We start from the raw sequence: 16745 nt of genomic DNA on the forward strand, positions 1-16745 counted from the left end.
CTTCGTCACCCATAAGGCCCTGCACACATCCACTCCCCGTTACCAGGTGGACAAACTCAAGGTATCAAGTGGCTCCAGACCATTGCGAAACGCAGAGGCAATGCTTCTGGAACCCCTGTCATTTAAATGGGAAAGCCTGATGGAACAACCGTTCTTGGGAATTATAACCGGAATCTGGAATTCACTGCCTCCAAATCTACGCACAACTACCTCGCTAATGGCTTTCAAAATGGACCTGATTGCTTATTTCCTCCAGCGATATCTTAGCTAAGTGTGGTGATTGAAGATGACAATTTCTGAGGGTTTCTTAAAATTACTTTATTAGCACCCATGCTCTGGATAATCCAAGGAAATATGCCAGTACAAACCATCAATGAGATGTAATCCTCTTTGAATAATAACACTCCATAAGCCTACAGTAACATGCAGGCTCAAGCAGCAGAATGATGAAGTAACCAATGGCAAGAGAGCATACACATTAAAGGTAAACACATTACTAAAGTAAACACATTACTACACCAAGACCCTGCAATCAGCTGTTGGCACAGACTTCTGCACTACCTCAACCTTGTTACTGCTCAATATACCTCTAGTATATTCTGTTGTATGCAATGATCTACAATGTGGTATTCTGTACCTTTGTAATTATTCATAGTTGTATACATTAACATTAAACCATCTGTAAATTTCATGCAACGAAATATTTATCTTCTAAAGTGCTCTGGCACCTTAGGGTTATCTCTGTTCAAAATAAATAAACAAAGTTGCCCTTGGAGTCTTTCTTCTAGTGCTCTGTGACCTCGCGCGCCCCTTCCATTGGTCCCCTGTGACCCCGGGCGCTCCTTCCATTGGTCCCTGTTTAGTCTGTTTTCCCATTCTACCCTTTGCCCTCCATGGCGCGGCCGCGCGCCACCTCTCAGGTGCACGCGCTCGCTAATCCGCTTTTCCTCAGAAGGAGGACGCGGCGGAGGGATCATCACCGTAGCGTGTCCGCGATGTCGGCCATATTGGAACGGGTCTGGTCTCTTTCTAAATAACTAACTGGAAAACCGTTTACTTGTCGTCAGAGGCACACCTGAAGTAGATATAACAGTATATATATTTTGGTATACAACGAACGCGGTGATAGTAAGAACAATAACTGGTTACAGTTTAACAATAAATATACAAAACACTGTTTTCGACATTAGGTCCATATGAACATTTTCCAAGCTGCGTGGTTGTGAACAACGCAGTGGATAAGGAGCAGACGCCCTCCTAGTTTCCTTTGCGCCCCGGCTCGGCGCGGCGGGGAGGCCTCCGTTCCAAGATGGCGGCGGGGTCGCAGGGGGCGGAACCTCGCGCCGGCTCCGCCCCGCGCAGGCCCCGCCCCCTCCCTTCCATGGCCCGCCGCTGTCACCTTGCCGCCGTCCCTCATCACCATGGGCGCCCCGGCGGAGAGCGTGAAGCCCCGGACCTCCCCCAAGGCCGTCAAGTTCCTCTTCGGGGGGCTGGCAGGGTAAGGCACGGCCGGGGCACACCAGGGGGGGGGCTGACATCAACGGCGGGGGGGCCCTGCGCCCCGGGACACTACCAGCCCCCCCATCAGAGTCTGTGGTACCTGCCCCAGCCCCCCCCCCCCCCATCAGAGTCTGTGGTACCTGCCCCAGCCCCCCCCCCCCATCAGAGTCTGTGGTACCTGCCCCAGACCCCCCCCCCCCATCAGAGTCTGTGGTACCTGCCCCAGCCCCCCCCACATCAGAGTCTGTGGTACCTGCCCCCCCATCAGAGTCTGTGGTACCTGCCCCAGCCCCCCCACATCAGAGTCTGTGGTACCTGCCCCCCCATCAGAGTCTGTGGTACCTGCCCCAGCCCCCCCACATCAGAGTCTGTGGTACCTGCCCCCCCATCAGAGTCTGTGGTACCTGCCCCAGCCCCCCCCCCATCAGAGTCTGTGGTACCTGCCCCAGCCCCCCCCCCATCAGAGTCTGTGGTACCTGCCCCAGCCCCCCCACATCAGAGTCTGTGGTACCTGCCCCCCCATCAGAGTCTGTGGTACCTGCCCCAGACCCCCCCCCATCAGAGTCTGTGGTACCTGCCCCAGCCCCCCCACATCAGAGTCTGTGGTACCTGCCCCCCCATCAGAGTCTGTGGTACCTGCCCCAGCCCCCCCACATCAGAGTCTGTGGTACCTGCCCCCCCATCAGAGTCTGTGGTACCTGCCCCAGCCCCCCCCCCATCAGAGTCTGTGGTACCTGCCCCAGCCCCCCCACATCAGAGTCTGTGGTACCTGCCCCCCCATCAGAGTCTGTGGTACCTGCCCCAGACCCCCCCCCATCAGAGTCTGTGGTACCCCCCCCCCACATAAGAGTCTGTGGTACCTGCCCCCCCATCAGAGTCTGTGGTACCTGCCCCAGCCCCCCCCCCATCAGAGTCTGTGGTACCTGCCCCAGCCCCCCCCCCCATCAGAGTCTGTGATACCTGCCCCAGCCCCCCCACATCAGAGTCTGTGGTACCTGCCCCCCCATCAGAGTCTGTGGTACCTGCCCCAGACCCCCCCCCATCAGAGTCTGTGGTACCTGCCCCAGCCCCCCCACATCAGAGTCTGTGGTACCTGCCCCCCCATCAGAGTCTGTGGTACCTGCCCCAGCCCCCCCACATCAGAGTCTGTGGTACCTGCCCCCCCATCAGAGTCTGTGGTACCTGCCCCAGCCCCCCCCCCCATCAGAGTCTGTGGTACCTGCCCCAGCCCCCCCCCATCAGAGTCTGTGGTACCTGCCCCAGCCCCCCCACATCAGAGTCTGTGGTACCTGCCCCCCCATCAGAGTCTGTGGTACCTGCCCCAGACCCCCCCCCATCAGAGTCTGTGGTACCTGCCCCAGCCCCCCCACATCAGAGTCTGTGGTACCTGCCCCCCCATCAGAGTCTGTGGTACCTGCCCCAGCCCCCCCCCCCCATCAGAGTCTGTGGTACCTGCCCCAGCCCCCCCCCCCCATCAGAGTCTGTGGTACCTGCCCCAGCCCCCCCACATCAGAGACTGTGGTACCTGCCCCCCCATCAGAGTCTGTGGTACCTGCCCCAGCCCCCCCCCCCCCATCAGAGTCTGTGGTACCTGCCCCAGCCCCCCCACATCAGAGACTGTGGTACCTGCCCCAGCCCCCCCACATCAGAGTCTGTGGTACCTGCCCCCCCATCAGAGTCTGTGGTACCTGCCCCAGCCCCCCCCCCCATCAGAGTCTGTGGTACCTGCCCCAGCCCCCCCCCCCCCCCCATCAGAGTCTGTGGTACCTGCCCCAGCCCCCCCACATCAGAGACTGTGGTACCTGCCCCAGCCCCCCCACATCAGAGTCTGTGGTACCTGCTCCCCCATCAGAGTCTGTGGTACCTGCCCCCCCATCAGAGTCTGTGGTACCTGCCCCCCCATCAGAGTCTGTGGTACCTGCCCCCCCATCAGAGTCTGTGGTACCTGCCCCCCCATCAGAGTCTGTGGTACCTGCCCCCCCATCAGAGTCTGTGGTACCCCCCCACATCAAAGTCTGTGGTACCCCCCCCACATCAGAGTCTGTGGTACCTGCCCCCCCATCAGAGTCTGTGGTACCTGCCCCAGCCCCCCCCCATCAGAGTCTGTGGTACCTGCCCCAGCCCCCCCACATCAGAGTCTGTGGTACCCCCCCCCCCACATCAGAGTCTGTGGTACCTGCCCCCACATCAGAGTGTGGTACCTGCCCCCACATCAGAGTCTGTGGTACCCCCCCACATCAGAGTCTGTGGTACCCCCCCCACATCAGAGTCTGAGTGGGGTACCTGCCTCCCCCCACATTAGTCTGTGGTACTCGCCCCCGCCCCCCCAACCCCCCGCCCCCCCACCCATTAGAGTCTGTGGTACCTGCCCCAGCCCCGGGGGGGGGAGGGGGTTGAGCCCCCCCCCTCCTCAGTCTGTGAGGCCGGCATCAACCCTAGAGGGACCTCCGGCCCCCACCTCCAGCCCTCTCCCAGGCCCGGATCCTGCCCCCAGCCCCTGCCCCAAGGGCCCCACACTCAGTGCTTTCAATGGGCAGACACTAAGTACTCGCACCTTTGCATTTTGAGAGGGAGAGAGAGCCCCTGCACTGCCCCAGAAACAAGCAGGCCCTGGCACAGAGTCCTGCACTTCTAGCTTTCCATTGCAAGTATTGCCTACGCTCACTCTGAGCAGGCTGTACTGCCCCCTGCACACATGCTGCATGCACTGGTACCTACTGCCCCTCCCCACTTATGAAGCTGCATGCTAACCAGGATACTGCCCCAGCCCCCAGGACCCTGCCCCACAAGGACCCAGAGGAAACACTACACTATACCCTGAGCAGTTTCTACTGCCCCATCACACATGCTGCATGCACCGGTACCCTGGACACAGACTACTGCCTCCTCCCTACTCCTGATGCTGCTTGCACAGCACGCAGGATACTGCCCCCAGAAGACTGTGCCCAGATGACCCCTTGCACTACACCCCTGAAACCTCTCTACCACCCCAAACAGATACTACACACACTGGTACCCTGGATACAGACTACTGCCTCCCGCCTACTCCTTGATGCTGCTTGCTCAGTTTACTGCTCACAGCTCCATAAGACTGTGCCCCGAGGACCCCCTACGCCACCCCCTGAGCAGTCTCTAATGCCCTTACACACATACTACAAATACCGCCTACTGCCTATGAGTAACAAACCCCAGGGACCCCTAAGAAACAATACTCTTAGGACAGCCTCTACTGCCCCCTCTACACAGACACACTACTTGCACTGGTACCCTGGATACGGTCTACTGCCTACCTACTCCTGGATACTCCATAGACCGCACCCGGGATACTGCCTGGAAGGGAAGACTGCCCCATAACCCTAGTGCTTTATGCACCGCTCCCAGGATCCTGCCTCCTGCTCCCTGGAAGGGAAGACTGCCCCATAACCCTAGCGCTTTATGCACAGCTCCCAGGATCCTGCCTCCTGCTCCCTGGAAGGGAAGACTGCCCCATAACCCTAGTGCTTTATGCACAGCTCCCAGGATCCTGCCTCCTACTCCCTGGAAGGGAAGACTGCCCCATAACCCTAGTGCTTTATGCACAGCTCCCAGGATCCTGCCTCCTGCTCCCTGGAAGGGAAGACTGCCCCATAACCCTAGTGCTTTATGCACAGCTCCCAGGATCCTGCCTCCTGCTCCCTGGAAGGGAAGACTGCCCCATAACCCTAGTGCTTTATGCACAGCTCCCAGGATCCTGCCTCCTACTCCCTGGAAGAGAAGACTGCCCCATAACCCTAGTGCTTTATGCACAGCTCCCAGGATCCTGCCTCCTACTCCCTGGAAGGGAAGACTGCCCCATAACCCTAGTGCTTTATGCACAGCTCCCAGGATCCTGCCTCCTACTCCCTGGAAGGGAAGACTGCCCCATAACCCTAGTGCTTTATGCACAGCTCCCAGGATCCTGCCTCCTACTCCCTGGAAGAGAAGACTGCCCCATAACCCTAGTGCTTTACGCAAAGCTCCCAGGATCCTGCCTCCTGCTCCCTGGAAGGGAAGACTGCCCCATAACCCTAGTGCTTTATGCACAGCTCCCAGGATCCTGCCTCCTGCTCCCTGGAAGGGAAGACTGCCCCATAACCCTAGTGCTTTATGCACAGCTCCCAGGATCCTGCCTCCTACTCCCTGGAAGGGAAGACTGCCCCATAACCCTAGTGCTTTATGCACAGCTCCCAGGATCCTGCCTCCTGCTCCCTGGAAGAGAAGACTGCCCCATAACCCTAGTGCTTTACGCAAAGCTCCCAGGATCCTGCCTCCTGCTCCCTGGAAGAGAAGACTGCCCCATAACCCTAGTGCTTTATGCACAGCTCCCAGGATCCTGCCTCCTACTCCCTGGAAGGGAAGACTGCCCCATAACCCTAGTGCTTTATGCACAGCTCCCAGGATCCTGCCTCCTACTCCCTGGAAGGGAAGACTGCCCCATAACCCTAGCGCTTTATGCACAGCTCCCAGGATCCTGCCTCCTGCTCCCTGGAAGGGAAGACTGCCCCATAACCCTAGTGCTTTATGCACAGCTCCCAGGATCCTGCCTCCTACTCCCTGGAAGGGAAGACTGCCCCATAACCCTAGTGCTTTATGCACAGCTCCCAGGATCCTGCCTCCTACTCCCTGGAAGGGAAGACTGCCCCATAACCCTAGTGCTTTATGCACAGCTCCCAGGATCCTGCCTCCTACTCCCTGGAAGGGAAGACTGCCCCATAACCCTAGTGCTTTATGCACAGCTCCCAGGATCCTGCCTCCTACTCCCTGGAAGGGAAGACTGCCCCATAACCCTAGTGCTTTATGCACCGCTCCCAGGATCCTGCCTCCTACTCCCTGGAAGGGAAGACTGCCCCATAACCCTAGTGCTTTATGCACAGCTCCCAGGATCCTGCCTCCTGCTCCCTGGAAGGGAAGACTGCCCCATAACCCTAGTGCTTTATGCACAGCTCCCAGGATCCTGCCTCCTACTGCCTGGAAGGGAAGACTGCCCCATAACCCTAGTGCTTTATGCACCGCTCCCAGGATCCTGCCTCCTACTCCCTGGAAGGGAAGACTGCCCCATAACCCCACTACTTCTTGCATAGTCCCTAGAATGCTTTCTACTAAATAAGACCGCCCTACCTGCAAGAATAGAACACAGCTTCTCAACACGTTATGCACAGCACCCCAAGCTACAGACATCAGCCCCGCATAAAACAATATACTGCCCCCCATAGAATACAGTGCGCTGTTCCTAACCCGGTATGTCATGCAAAGCCCCTAGAACCTAGGCGATTCGATACTACCCCACTAAACCCCCCCCCCCCTCCCCCGCCCCAAACACTGCATGTCCAGCCCACAGGACAGCATACTGCCCTTGAGAATCGACCCAGCCCTCCGTTGATAGCACACTCCCAGCAGGGCACAGTGTGCTCTCTGTCCTCCAATCCGTCCTCTGCCCCGAGGTGTTGAGTTCACTGCCCAAGTGCTGTACCCTGCCCTGGGACCTGCCCTGGGACCTACCCCTGGGACCTGCCCCTGGGGCCTGCCCCTGGGACCTACCCCTGGGACCTGCCCCTGGGGCCTGCCCCTGGGACCTGCCCCTGGGACCTGCCCCTGGGGCCTGCCCCTGGGACCTGCCCCTGGGACCTGCCCCTGGGACCTGGCCCTGGGACCTGCCCTGGGGCCCGTCCTGCTGCTCCTTGGAGGGGACAAGTGGTAGCATTTGTATCATCAGCCGTTGTTGTGATTCGAGGGTTACAGCGCCTCGACCTAAACCAACAAGGCGCTTTCTGAAAGAGTAAACCATGGATGTTAATAAAAGCAGCTCGTTGACTGCAGTTTATAAAGTAATGAAAGCTGACGAACGCCCTTCGTTGTTGGGGGGGGGGGGGGAGCTCTACAGAGGTAGCTTTGGGGTGTCACTGCTACGACGAGTAGATAATGCCCATTTTTCATCATTCGTTTTCTGCTGTCGCGAGGTTTTTCTACTGAATGATCGACTCTGCCCGTCACTTTCCAAGAGTTGTTGGAGTCCGGCGGGATCTGATCTGTTCTCCACCTTAAAACCGGTCAAACTTTCCCAAAAGTTCGTTCCTAGTCCTTAAAGCCTTTCAACGTTGACCTTTTCCCAGTCCCTTCCTCCAGGCGGGCACCAGCACTGCCCCCACCCACCCCCCCTGGCAGCTGTCGATGCAGACGCAGCGCCCTTTGTGCTCAACTTGTTTTGCTGTTTACAGCGCTCCGATACCCGGACGGTGTCCTTCGCGCTATATAAAACTCCTAAAATAAATCCATTTGCCCAGCAGTTGTTTCACTCAATGAGAGGGGCTTGTGAATGCCTCCAGGGGTCCCCCTCTGCCCTCGCTGCCCTCAGTCGCCCTGCTGGCTCTTGGTCGCGGCTTCTTGCCAGGCACCTGTCGGGGGTCTCGATGGTGGGCAGAGGGGGGCAGGACCCGTTCCTGAGGCGAGGCCCTCCCGGTCCTATGCCCTTGGATACATTCACTGCGCCCCCGCTAGAAACCAAACCCACGGTTGTTTGTCCCTTTAAATCTCTCCACCGTCGTTTCCATCCCTGCTCCAGGCTGGCAGTGCCATCTTTGGGGTCCCCAGTGGCAGACCAGAGCGCAGCAGCAGAGCGCCTGGTCGTAAGGCCCAGATGTTTACAGCCAGCTAGTGATAATCGGAGATGCTGCAGCATTCTAGTAAAAACATAAACGAGGAAGCAAAACTTTAAATCACAAAACCTAAATCGGGTTATTAAACCTGGAAATGGAAAACCCGGATGCAGGAAATGATGCTAAATAAAGTTATGGCTGTGAAATAACAGATCTGTGGTGTTCAGGTACGTGAAGGGGGTATTTTCAAGCATTTCTTGAAGAGGGCTTGTGATGGAGGTGAATAGTGCATTCCATATTTTAGGATTATTTTAGGCACAGAGAAGAGTAATGTGACACGTGGAAGGATGCGCGTGTCAAGGCGGCCGTGGACCCCTCTGCGTGGGGTTGTGTGTGAGGCCGCAGTGGTCTGTGAAGAGAGAGGTGTTACAGGTGAGTGCCGGAACCACGAGGGGCGCGGGGGAGCGGTCCACGGGTGTGGTGGCATTGGGCATTGGGTGGGTGCCAGGCAGGTAGTTACAGATGAGATGCGGAAAGGCAGATTTACGGGCTGCTGATCTGGTGGCGAGGGCACTAATGTAGCGCTCGGAGCTGGCACTTGCAGGGATAGCGCTATAAAGAGAGCAGAGAGCTGTCCAAGATCACACAAGCTGCCTCAGTTACACAAACACGACGTGCTTCTAAGAGGAGGATGTGGAGCCCCCTCCTGTTGGGGGGAAGCGGTGTGGCTGGTGCACGTGGACTGGGGTGTATTTCCAACCCCTCAGGGCACAGGAGGAGACTGCTTGACCTCTGCTCGTGGTGGGCTTGCACATCTGGGATTCCATCTGCGCTGTTCTGCTTCACATTTTTCGTGCTCACAGGAGGCCTTGGTCCTGTCTGGCTGGCATGTTGGGGTGTCAGGTGGCCTTGTAGATGCTGCAGCTGATTGTGAAGCAGGCACAGCTGTTCTTGGAAGGTTGGCACGTGGGCACCACAGACCTCTGAGCAGGTGAGCTGCAGCATGGCAGCGAGTAGTGATTCCACTGTCAGGGGGGCACAGGGCCTGTGCATTGTCCCCTGGTGCGAAGGGCTTCACTTCGAGGCACTAGTGTGCCGGGCCTCGTGATACTGGTGAACACAGGTACATCATGGCGCCGGGCTAAGAGAGGAGTGCGGTGTTGGTGTATTGTGAGTCTAAACACTTGCTCCCCCCACCTCCTAAATCCTCCTCCTCCTGTGTTTCTGAGGTCCCTTTCTCCCAAGGGCTTTGGTGAGCCATTTGCAGGAGTCTGCCTGGAGCTCTCTACCTCTGCTCTCTCAGACGCGACAGGCGATAAACTGTGCTTTTCACCAACCGTGCGAATAGCTGGTAGGGGTTTGAATTGCCAACTAGGAGCTTTCCTTTCTCACAGCCTTGGTTCCTAAAATGTGCCTGCTTCCAGAGCTCACCTTATCCCCCCCTCCACTCGCATGCCTTGTTCCCTCTTACACACATGACCCCATGTCCATGCAGTAGTTGTGATGGCACATCCCTAGCACTCCTGCCTTGTGGAAGTGGTCATGCAGAGAACATTTGTGGGCAGATCACATTTTATTTGGTTTAAAACCGAACTGTGAAGAAGAAAAGCTGCTCAGCTGACTTTAGGGGCAAGAGGTGGTGTCCTCCCTTTCCACCGAGATGGGCACTGTTTTAATGCACAAACACGTCCTTCTTTTGGTTGGGAGAGTAAAATGTTGGTCTGTTAAAAAATATGTCTTCTGTCAGAGCCTCGGTGACCCCAGATGCTTTATAAAAAACTAAAAATGCCTTGCGCATATATGTATTAAAAAAAAGAGAAAGCTTACATCCCTCCCTCTTCAAAGACTCATCTTATGGCACTACAGGTCTCATCGGTTTTAGTTCTAAACAAAACAACTCTCAATAAACACCATTTGACCGTTGTTGGGTCTGGTAGTCTGCCTGCACTCAAACACAGATAATTGGAGTGCAAAAGAGAGTTCTTCTCTTTACTCCACAGTACCCCTGCCCTGGACAGGCATTCAGAGGCATTGGTGGTGCGTGAGGCACAGGAGTTTGTGCTTTGTTGTGGCGATCCGGCTAACCGGTTACGTTGCATCCTGGCTGCCTTGCTGCTTTTCATAGTAATTAAGTCAGTCAGTCAAAGTAACTGTTGGCATTTTGTACCTGCAAAGCTTGTTTGTAAGTTATACGTAGCCAAACATGTATTGTGACCTGTAGTCATGGAGACGGCGGTGAGTTCACTGCTGACACCAGGAGGGTCGTCTACGTGAACGGAGAGTAGCTCTTAGCAGTAAAATAGGCGTTCTCCACCCGTGAAACGAGCCTCATCCTCACAATAATTGCTGTGTTTACTTACAAATGTTCAGTCCCAGTGATTGGATCCTAGTGTGTCTGTTGCTGATCCAAAGAGTCTTTACATCCTAATGACACATTGGGCGTCTCACGATTCCTCCTCTCCAGTGCTAAGGACGTGACCTGGACGTCCTGCATGAATGAATGTTGTTTTCCCTAAAGAGCATGGCTACTCAACCGAGTGTCCTGGAGCTAAGTCTACAGGAAAGACCCATTACCACAACTTAACCAGGAAAGTCACTAATAAACGGAAGAGAATAGCCAAGTTTTCATCTTCCTATGGAAGACTTCCCCGAAGGAAGGGATCAGAGGTCCAAAGGGAGCTGGTTCAGGCTTTAGCAGCTAGAATTGAGAACGCCTTACCTTCTTCTTCATACGCTTCATTCGAGGTACTACCACCAGAGCTGCCGACGCTGACCGCAAGGATCTAGCAGGACAATAGGAAGGAATCTGTCTGCAAGTTAGCCAGGGCTGGCTTGAAACAAAGCAAACTGAACCAGAGGCAGGGATTTGAAAAGATTGTGTTAGTAGGCGGCTAGTGAAGAGATCTTAACACCGGGGTGGTCGACGTCCATCTTGGAAGTCTCAGAATAAGGCGTGCCGCTGCATTTTGCCCAACCTGGAGGCGATGCCGCAAAGCTTCAGACACCCCCCGGTAGAGATCATTGACGTAGGCCATACTGGAAGTGACCAGCGCATGTACCGCTGACTTCCTGCAGGGAGTAAGTGCAAACGTTTCATGAGGGTCCGGAGAAAACCAAAGCAGGAGCCGACCGCAGCCGAAATCTGAGGTAACAGAGGGAGTTCATTGTCCAGTTTGACTCCCAGATTTTTAACTACTGAAGATGAGGGGGCGGCATAGAGGGAGGCCTGGCTGCTTCCCATCAGTTAGCTGCGTGGGTGTCCCAAAAAGATTTTCAGTTTTGTCCATGTTCCATGTTAACTTTTCTGCTTTAAATCAAAGACCCCTTCCATGAGGTTCTTGAGCATCTTCTCCATTTGAGAGGAGGCTCCCTCAGAAGCAGAGAGCGATTGGTGTCAACTGCGTACGGAATCACTTTGCATCTTTTCAGTGATTCCGCCAACGTCCTGAACAAGGGAAGGGTTCAATCTCCAGCACTTATAAACCTTTAATATAAAGCATCCTTTGGCAGCCCTAGTGGCGATCCTGCTCCTGTCTTGGGCAGTTATTCACACCTTAGTCCACGAGGATGAGATGTCCAGCCAGTGATGGTTGAGGGCACTGACTTCTCATTTGTGGGCTTTGAGCAGGGTCACTGGAATTATGCGATTGTGCAGGCGCGGCGTTTATCGCATAGTTATAGATTTGCTGCATTTGTAATATAATCCATTATCTGCCGCATTATCTGAAGATTTAAAACAAATTGTTTCTAGCTCAATTGGTTCAAAAGTTATTAAAAATGTGACGTGCGTCTGTGCAGTGGAAGCCCCTTTGCAAAGCTGGACTGGTTACCTTTCTGTTGCTTACTGCAATATTTGGGTGTTCAACTGTTACTAAGGAAGTGCAACCAACGCACAGAGAGTGCTACCTAGTTTAAAAGTGATGAAATAATGAAGTAATCCGATTCAGAATGTGCAGCATAATGATGCATAATTTGCCTTTTCTTGCCGCTTAATTTACTTAACCCTGCTGCATAATTTGGCCCTCTCCTGCCGCATAATTCCAGTGCCCTGGCTTTGAGTTACATTGCAATTGTGGAGATTTTAGTATATGTATAAGCGTCCGTGTACCCCGCTCAGGTGAAGCCACTGAAATCCACTGGTGTGAAATACTGGTCACGAGTTTACTTTCAGTGGGCGGAGAGGTCTGTGGGTTAGATGTGACTTTAGGGTCTAGAATGGAAGAAGGCTCAAATCCTGACCCTGAGGAGAAAGGAGCAGTGTCCCCAGGCACCATCACAGAAGCTTTGTCAACCCTAGAGTAAAAGTCCGAACCCCCTATGCTGCATGAGCATGACCAGACGGCGTTCATACAACTCACAGGTGAAGCTCCAGCGGGTCACATGAGACACTGTATGATGACAGCTGGACCTGCGTCCTGGTAGCCGACATGTTGGAAGGCAAATTAAATATTATAAGTGAAAATATTTAAGAGATGTTTGTGTGTAGTGTCGTGAGAGTAACTGTGCAATAAGTAAGAGGTGGAGAAACAGTGGGGCTTGATAGAGTAGCGTCATTCTGCTCACTGGCTGGTGACAAGGGTAGAAGGATGGGTTGGGGCGTTGCAGCAGCGTTCTAAATTGGTTTTCTGACCGGGATGGCTTGCGCTTCAGAGTCCGGTGGAGCTGTCTGCGACTTCAGCTTGTAGACTGGGTGGGAGAGACATCCTGGAGGTGGTTCGGGAGATCTCCAGACCCTCCTCAGTGCTGATGTGCCGGTGCCTTTTAGAGTCTAGCTCTTCAAGACTGTCCACAGTCGGTAGAGATGAGGGATGTCTTCTCCATTCTCAAACCCTGCCTTCCATGGAGGCTGAGAGGACACCAGGAGTCTGCTGACTGTAGCCAGTGATGTTCGTGGTAGTGTCAAATGGAACACCTATTCACTTAAGGTACCTAAACAATCAACGTGCTTACGGCACCTTGCAGAGGTTGCCTTCTTGCCTGTTAAAGATTGTCCATGAAGGGTTTTTAGGTCAGATCACGCCTGCTGAGGTAGTTCTGTTGAGTAGTGGAAGCCCAGGCTGTGGAGCCGTCTATGATGTCCGCGAGCGATCTGAAACTGGACGTGAAAGAGCAGGACGTTTAGAGGAATTCTGTGCTTTCCCCAAAGATGGGAGACCTGCTTAAGGCACCTTACGCTTCATACTGTTTGAGCTCGGTAATGTCAGATTACTGAATGCAAAGTAATGGGACTCTGATTCCCTGAGCGTTGTCCTCTGATTGTCAGAGCAGAAACTTCGATAGTGAGGCTACCGTCAGATATCAATCATGACACGGGCCTTTCAGAAATGTTCCACCCAGGTGGGTGGGAGAGAGGTCTCCCAGGCATTGCAGCAGGCGGATCCCATTTCCCTGTACCCACCTCCGTTGCCTGCAGCGAGCCTGGATTTTGTTTTAGGCACTTCCACGCGGTCGCATAGGTTAGCGTTTAAGTACCAGACCATGCTTCAAGACTCCTCGGTGGCCTCATGAAGGACCTCCCACCCTAAGCTCACTCGGTGTGGTCACTCTGCATCCTGCCTGTCGTCGACTAATGTCTTCCAAAGGTCAGGGCTTGCAGACGCAGATTAAAGTCTAAACGGCTCCCTGTCGCTGGAAGGACAGTGACTTTTTGAAAATACTGATGATCAGAGTAGGTGTGCAGATGTCCAAGCAGAGGCTGAAGAAGTGCTGTGGTACTAATGGCTAGGGACTGAACATCTAGAAGATGCAAGGGGATGGAAGGACCAGGCTGATGCTCCAAGGTTCAGCAGAGTGGAGAGGCAGTGAGGGAATGCACGGTTATAGATGGATGCACATCACTTCTCTGCCCCGGGTCACCATGCCTCATGTCGGACAGTGGTTCCTCCGTTAACTGTTTATGCACTTGAAAGAGGGAAAGTGGATGTGAGAGTAATCCTGTGGTTTCTCCTGTGGCAGCGATCCGATGTTTCTACATCAACAAGTCACAGAAGCCATCACTCACTCGAGTATTGTAGGCAGGGCGGCTCTGCTCGGCTCCACTTGTCTAGGTTTCTGGTGGAGGTAGATAAGCAACATTAGACTCTGGCCTTTCTTTCTACCGGTGTGCACGGTGTATTTGTTGAGAATAAGAACTGATGACGCGTCCCCTTTCAGCAGTTTTGATTAAATGCATCCACCAAGACCAAAGGAGGCTCAACCTCTGTAAGCCCTGGTCTTGACTATGGGACAGTTCGCGTGTTTTGGGGGAAGCATTGTATGTGAGGTTGTCTTGGCGCCCTTCAGTGAACCAGTTAGGGATCCTTCCAGGTCTTAACTGGCTCCCGCGTGATTTACGCCCAGCTGACCCTACAGGTTCATTTGTGGTCTTCTGAAGTACCAGGGTTTGAGGGCCGAGTATGTGGTCTCTGTGTCTGGGTGTTTAGTACAGTTGATGACTGTTTGTTAATTGTATCTTTGTCCAGAGCTTCTGATGCCAAGAGAGATGAAAGAGCAGCAAACGTAAGTGGACTATTGTGACTTCCAGACTGTTGGAACCAGGGTAGTAAAGATTAAACCTGAAATGAAACATTATCTGGAAGTAAATCCAGTTCAGTGTCCGTGCAGCACTTGCCCTTCTAGACCCCCCCCCCCCCCACTCCCCTCCCTGCTAAGGATGCGTGGAGACTGTTGTAGACATTGTGGAGTTGCAACGGGATCTCAAACTCTGTAGAAGAGCTCAATGCCATGCCATTGTGTGTGGGTATCAGATGTTGATGCTGGTTGCTGTGATTAGTGTATGTGACCTGCTACTGTTCCTATTTCAGTGCTTTTGCTGGGCATCTAAGTTGGGTAAATAGTAGTGATTTAAAGTTGCTGCAGATTGATTGGCTGCTGTTAGCTGGGGTTATTAGAAGAAATCTGTTCCACCATTTATGTTTGCAGTCACCAGGACCCAACCCCTCTCCAAGTAGCATACCATAGCAGCCTCCACTGCCTCTAGTTCATCTTAGTTCAAGGAGGGCATCTGTCGCTTGCGGGGGCCGTGATGTAGCCTGCCTCTGTCCTGTAGTCCTGCAAGGCGTCCTCTTCCACTGAGTGTGTACCGGGCAGAGATTGCTTTCACGTTGCTGCTGATGGACAGGGATGTCGGAAGGTTAATCGCGGCTCTGGTATACAGTGCCACCTTTGCTGCGTGGCATGCAAAGAAGTTCCTGCTGATGGATAAAGATGGTGGGCATATGTCCTGGGTGTGATACACGCATGCAGACCTGACAGCCAGACCGGCACTCCTCTGAAGTTGCTGGTCTTGGGCAAGGATTGAGGAGGGTTAGACCTGGGCTGGGCATTGGCAAAGGTCTACACAACATCAATTGGCACCAAGCGTAGGCTACTCAAGCCCCTGCTGGTGGGCAGGGATCGCCAAGTGCTGTGGTGGCCAGAAAGGATCTTATGCCACTTTTCATTTTCCTGCTCTGGCAGCTTATTTTGTCCAGCGCCCAGCAAAGGTGGTCTCCTTACTTGAACATGGGATCATTAAGAACCTGTTGATCATTTCTTTATTTGAGATACTTGAAAATGCTGGAGGCCGTATGGCTGCCTTTCCACAACATTTTTTGAAGTTAGGATGAGCAAACTCAAGTTTGATGCAAACACTTTGAAATTGAATTTACATCTCCAAATTGGTGTGGCATGGTTTACATTCTAAGCTGGAAACCCCTCATTTCAATCAAGTAGGTTTTAAAGTGGAGTTTCTGAACCTTTTTGGTACTGTGGAGCTCTTCTCTCATTTCTGCACCATCCGTCGAGTTAATTCCATTCAGGTCGGTCGCTGAGTCAGACTGCCATTGGCAATAGGCCCATCAACAGCAGGCCTTCCGACAGCCGGCTCCTTTGGACAATTTGAAGTTGGATTCTGTATAGTATTGTGTAGGTTGTGTGAGACATCAGGGGATTGCTGCGAGAGTCCATGCATCTCAGCAGCTTCACCATCATTGTTGTCCATGCCAAGGAGGCTGGATCTCCACTGTCTGGTATCACTGTAGACTTAGTGTTCCCTTGGTCCTGTTTAGAGAGGACTCTATTTGGTGATTGTCTCTGTCTCAGAGGGGTCTTGTGTAGGTTGTGTGAGACATCGGGGATGGCAGTGAGAGAGTCCATGCTTCACCAGCGTTGTCCATGCCAGTGATGCTGGATCTCCACCGGCTGGTATTGTAGTATGGTTTATGGGCCTCTTTCTGTGTGCATGTTAAGTTAGCATGGCTTATTATAAGTTTAAATGCCATTTTTAGGTCGAGCGTTAGCGAAAGACCTATTGTGGCCCGTATTTGGCAATGTAGACACGAGAGGGTGCACGAGCGCAGATTTGACCTCGTGGGCGCGCACGGCGCCATGCCCCTCTCGTGCCTCACATTCCCGTGCACACACAACCAGCCCCCACACCCCTGCACACACGCCACACAGGCACACGTACACACAGGCAGGCACACACACTGGTACAACACACGCAGGCACATACAAGCGCACCCCCCGCTTACATACACACACAAACGCGCACACACACACTCCCAACCCTGCTCACCGGGCACACGCAAGGCTTCCCTTACGGGGGGGGGGGGGGGCGGGCACCGTCAATGTGCCCCAACGCCCCCCCTCACC

General features: G+C 54.0%; 1 protein-coding gene across 1 annotated transcript in view; it reads left to right on the forward strand.

The window, feature by feature from the left end:
- The first annotated feature begins 1351 nt into the window (after nucleotides 1–1351).
- Nucleotides 1352–16745, forward strand: part of SLC25A11 (solute carrier family 25 member 11) — a 72399-nt gene continuing 57005 nt past the window's right edge. The window contains exon 1 of the mRNA XM_078669767.1: nucleotides 1352–1498. Coding sequence (XP_078525893.1) covers nucleotides 1422–1498 — 77 coding nt within the window. The 5' untranslated portion in view covers nucleotides 1352–1421. The remainder of the gene's footprint in view (nucleotides 1499–16745) is intronic.

The sequence above is a fragment of the Lissotriton helveticus genome, chromosome 12 (assembly GCF_964261635.1).
Source record: "Lissotriton helveticus chromosome 12, aLisHel1.1, whole genome shotgun sequence".
NCBI lineage: Eukaryota > Metazoa > Chordata > Amphibia > Caudata > Salamandridae > Lissotriton > Lissotriton helveticus.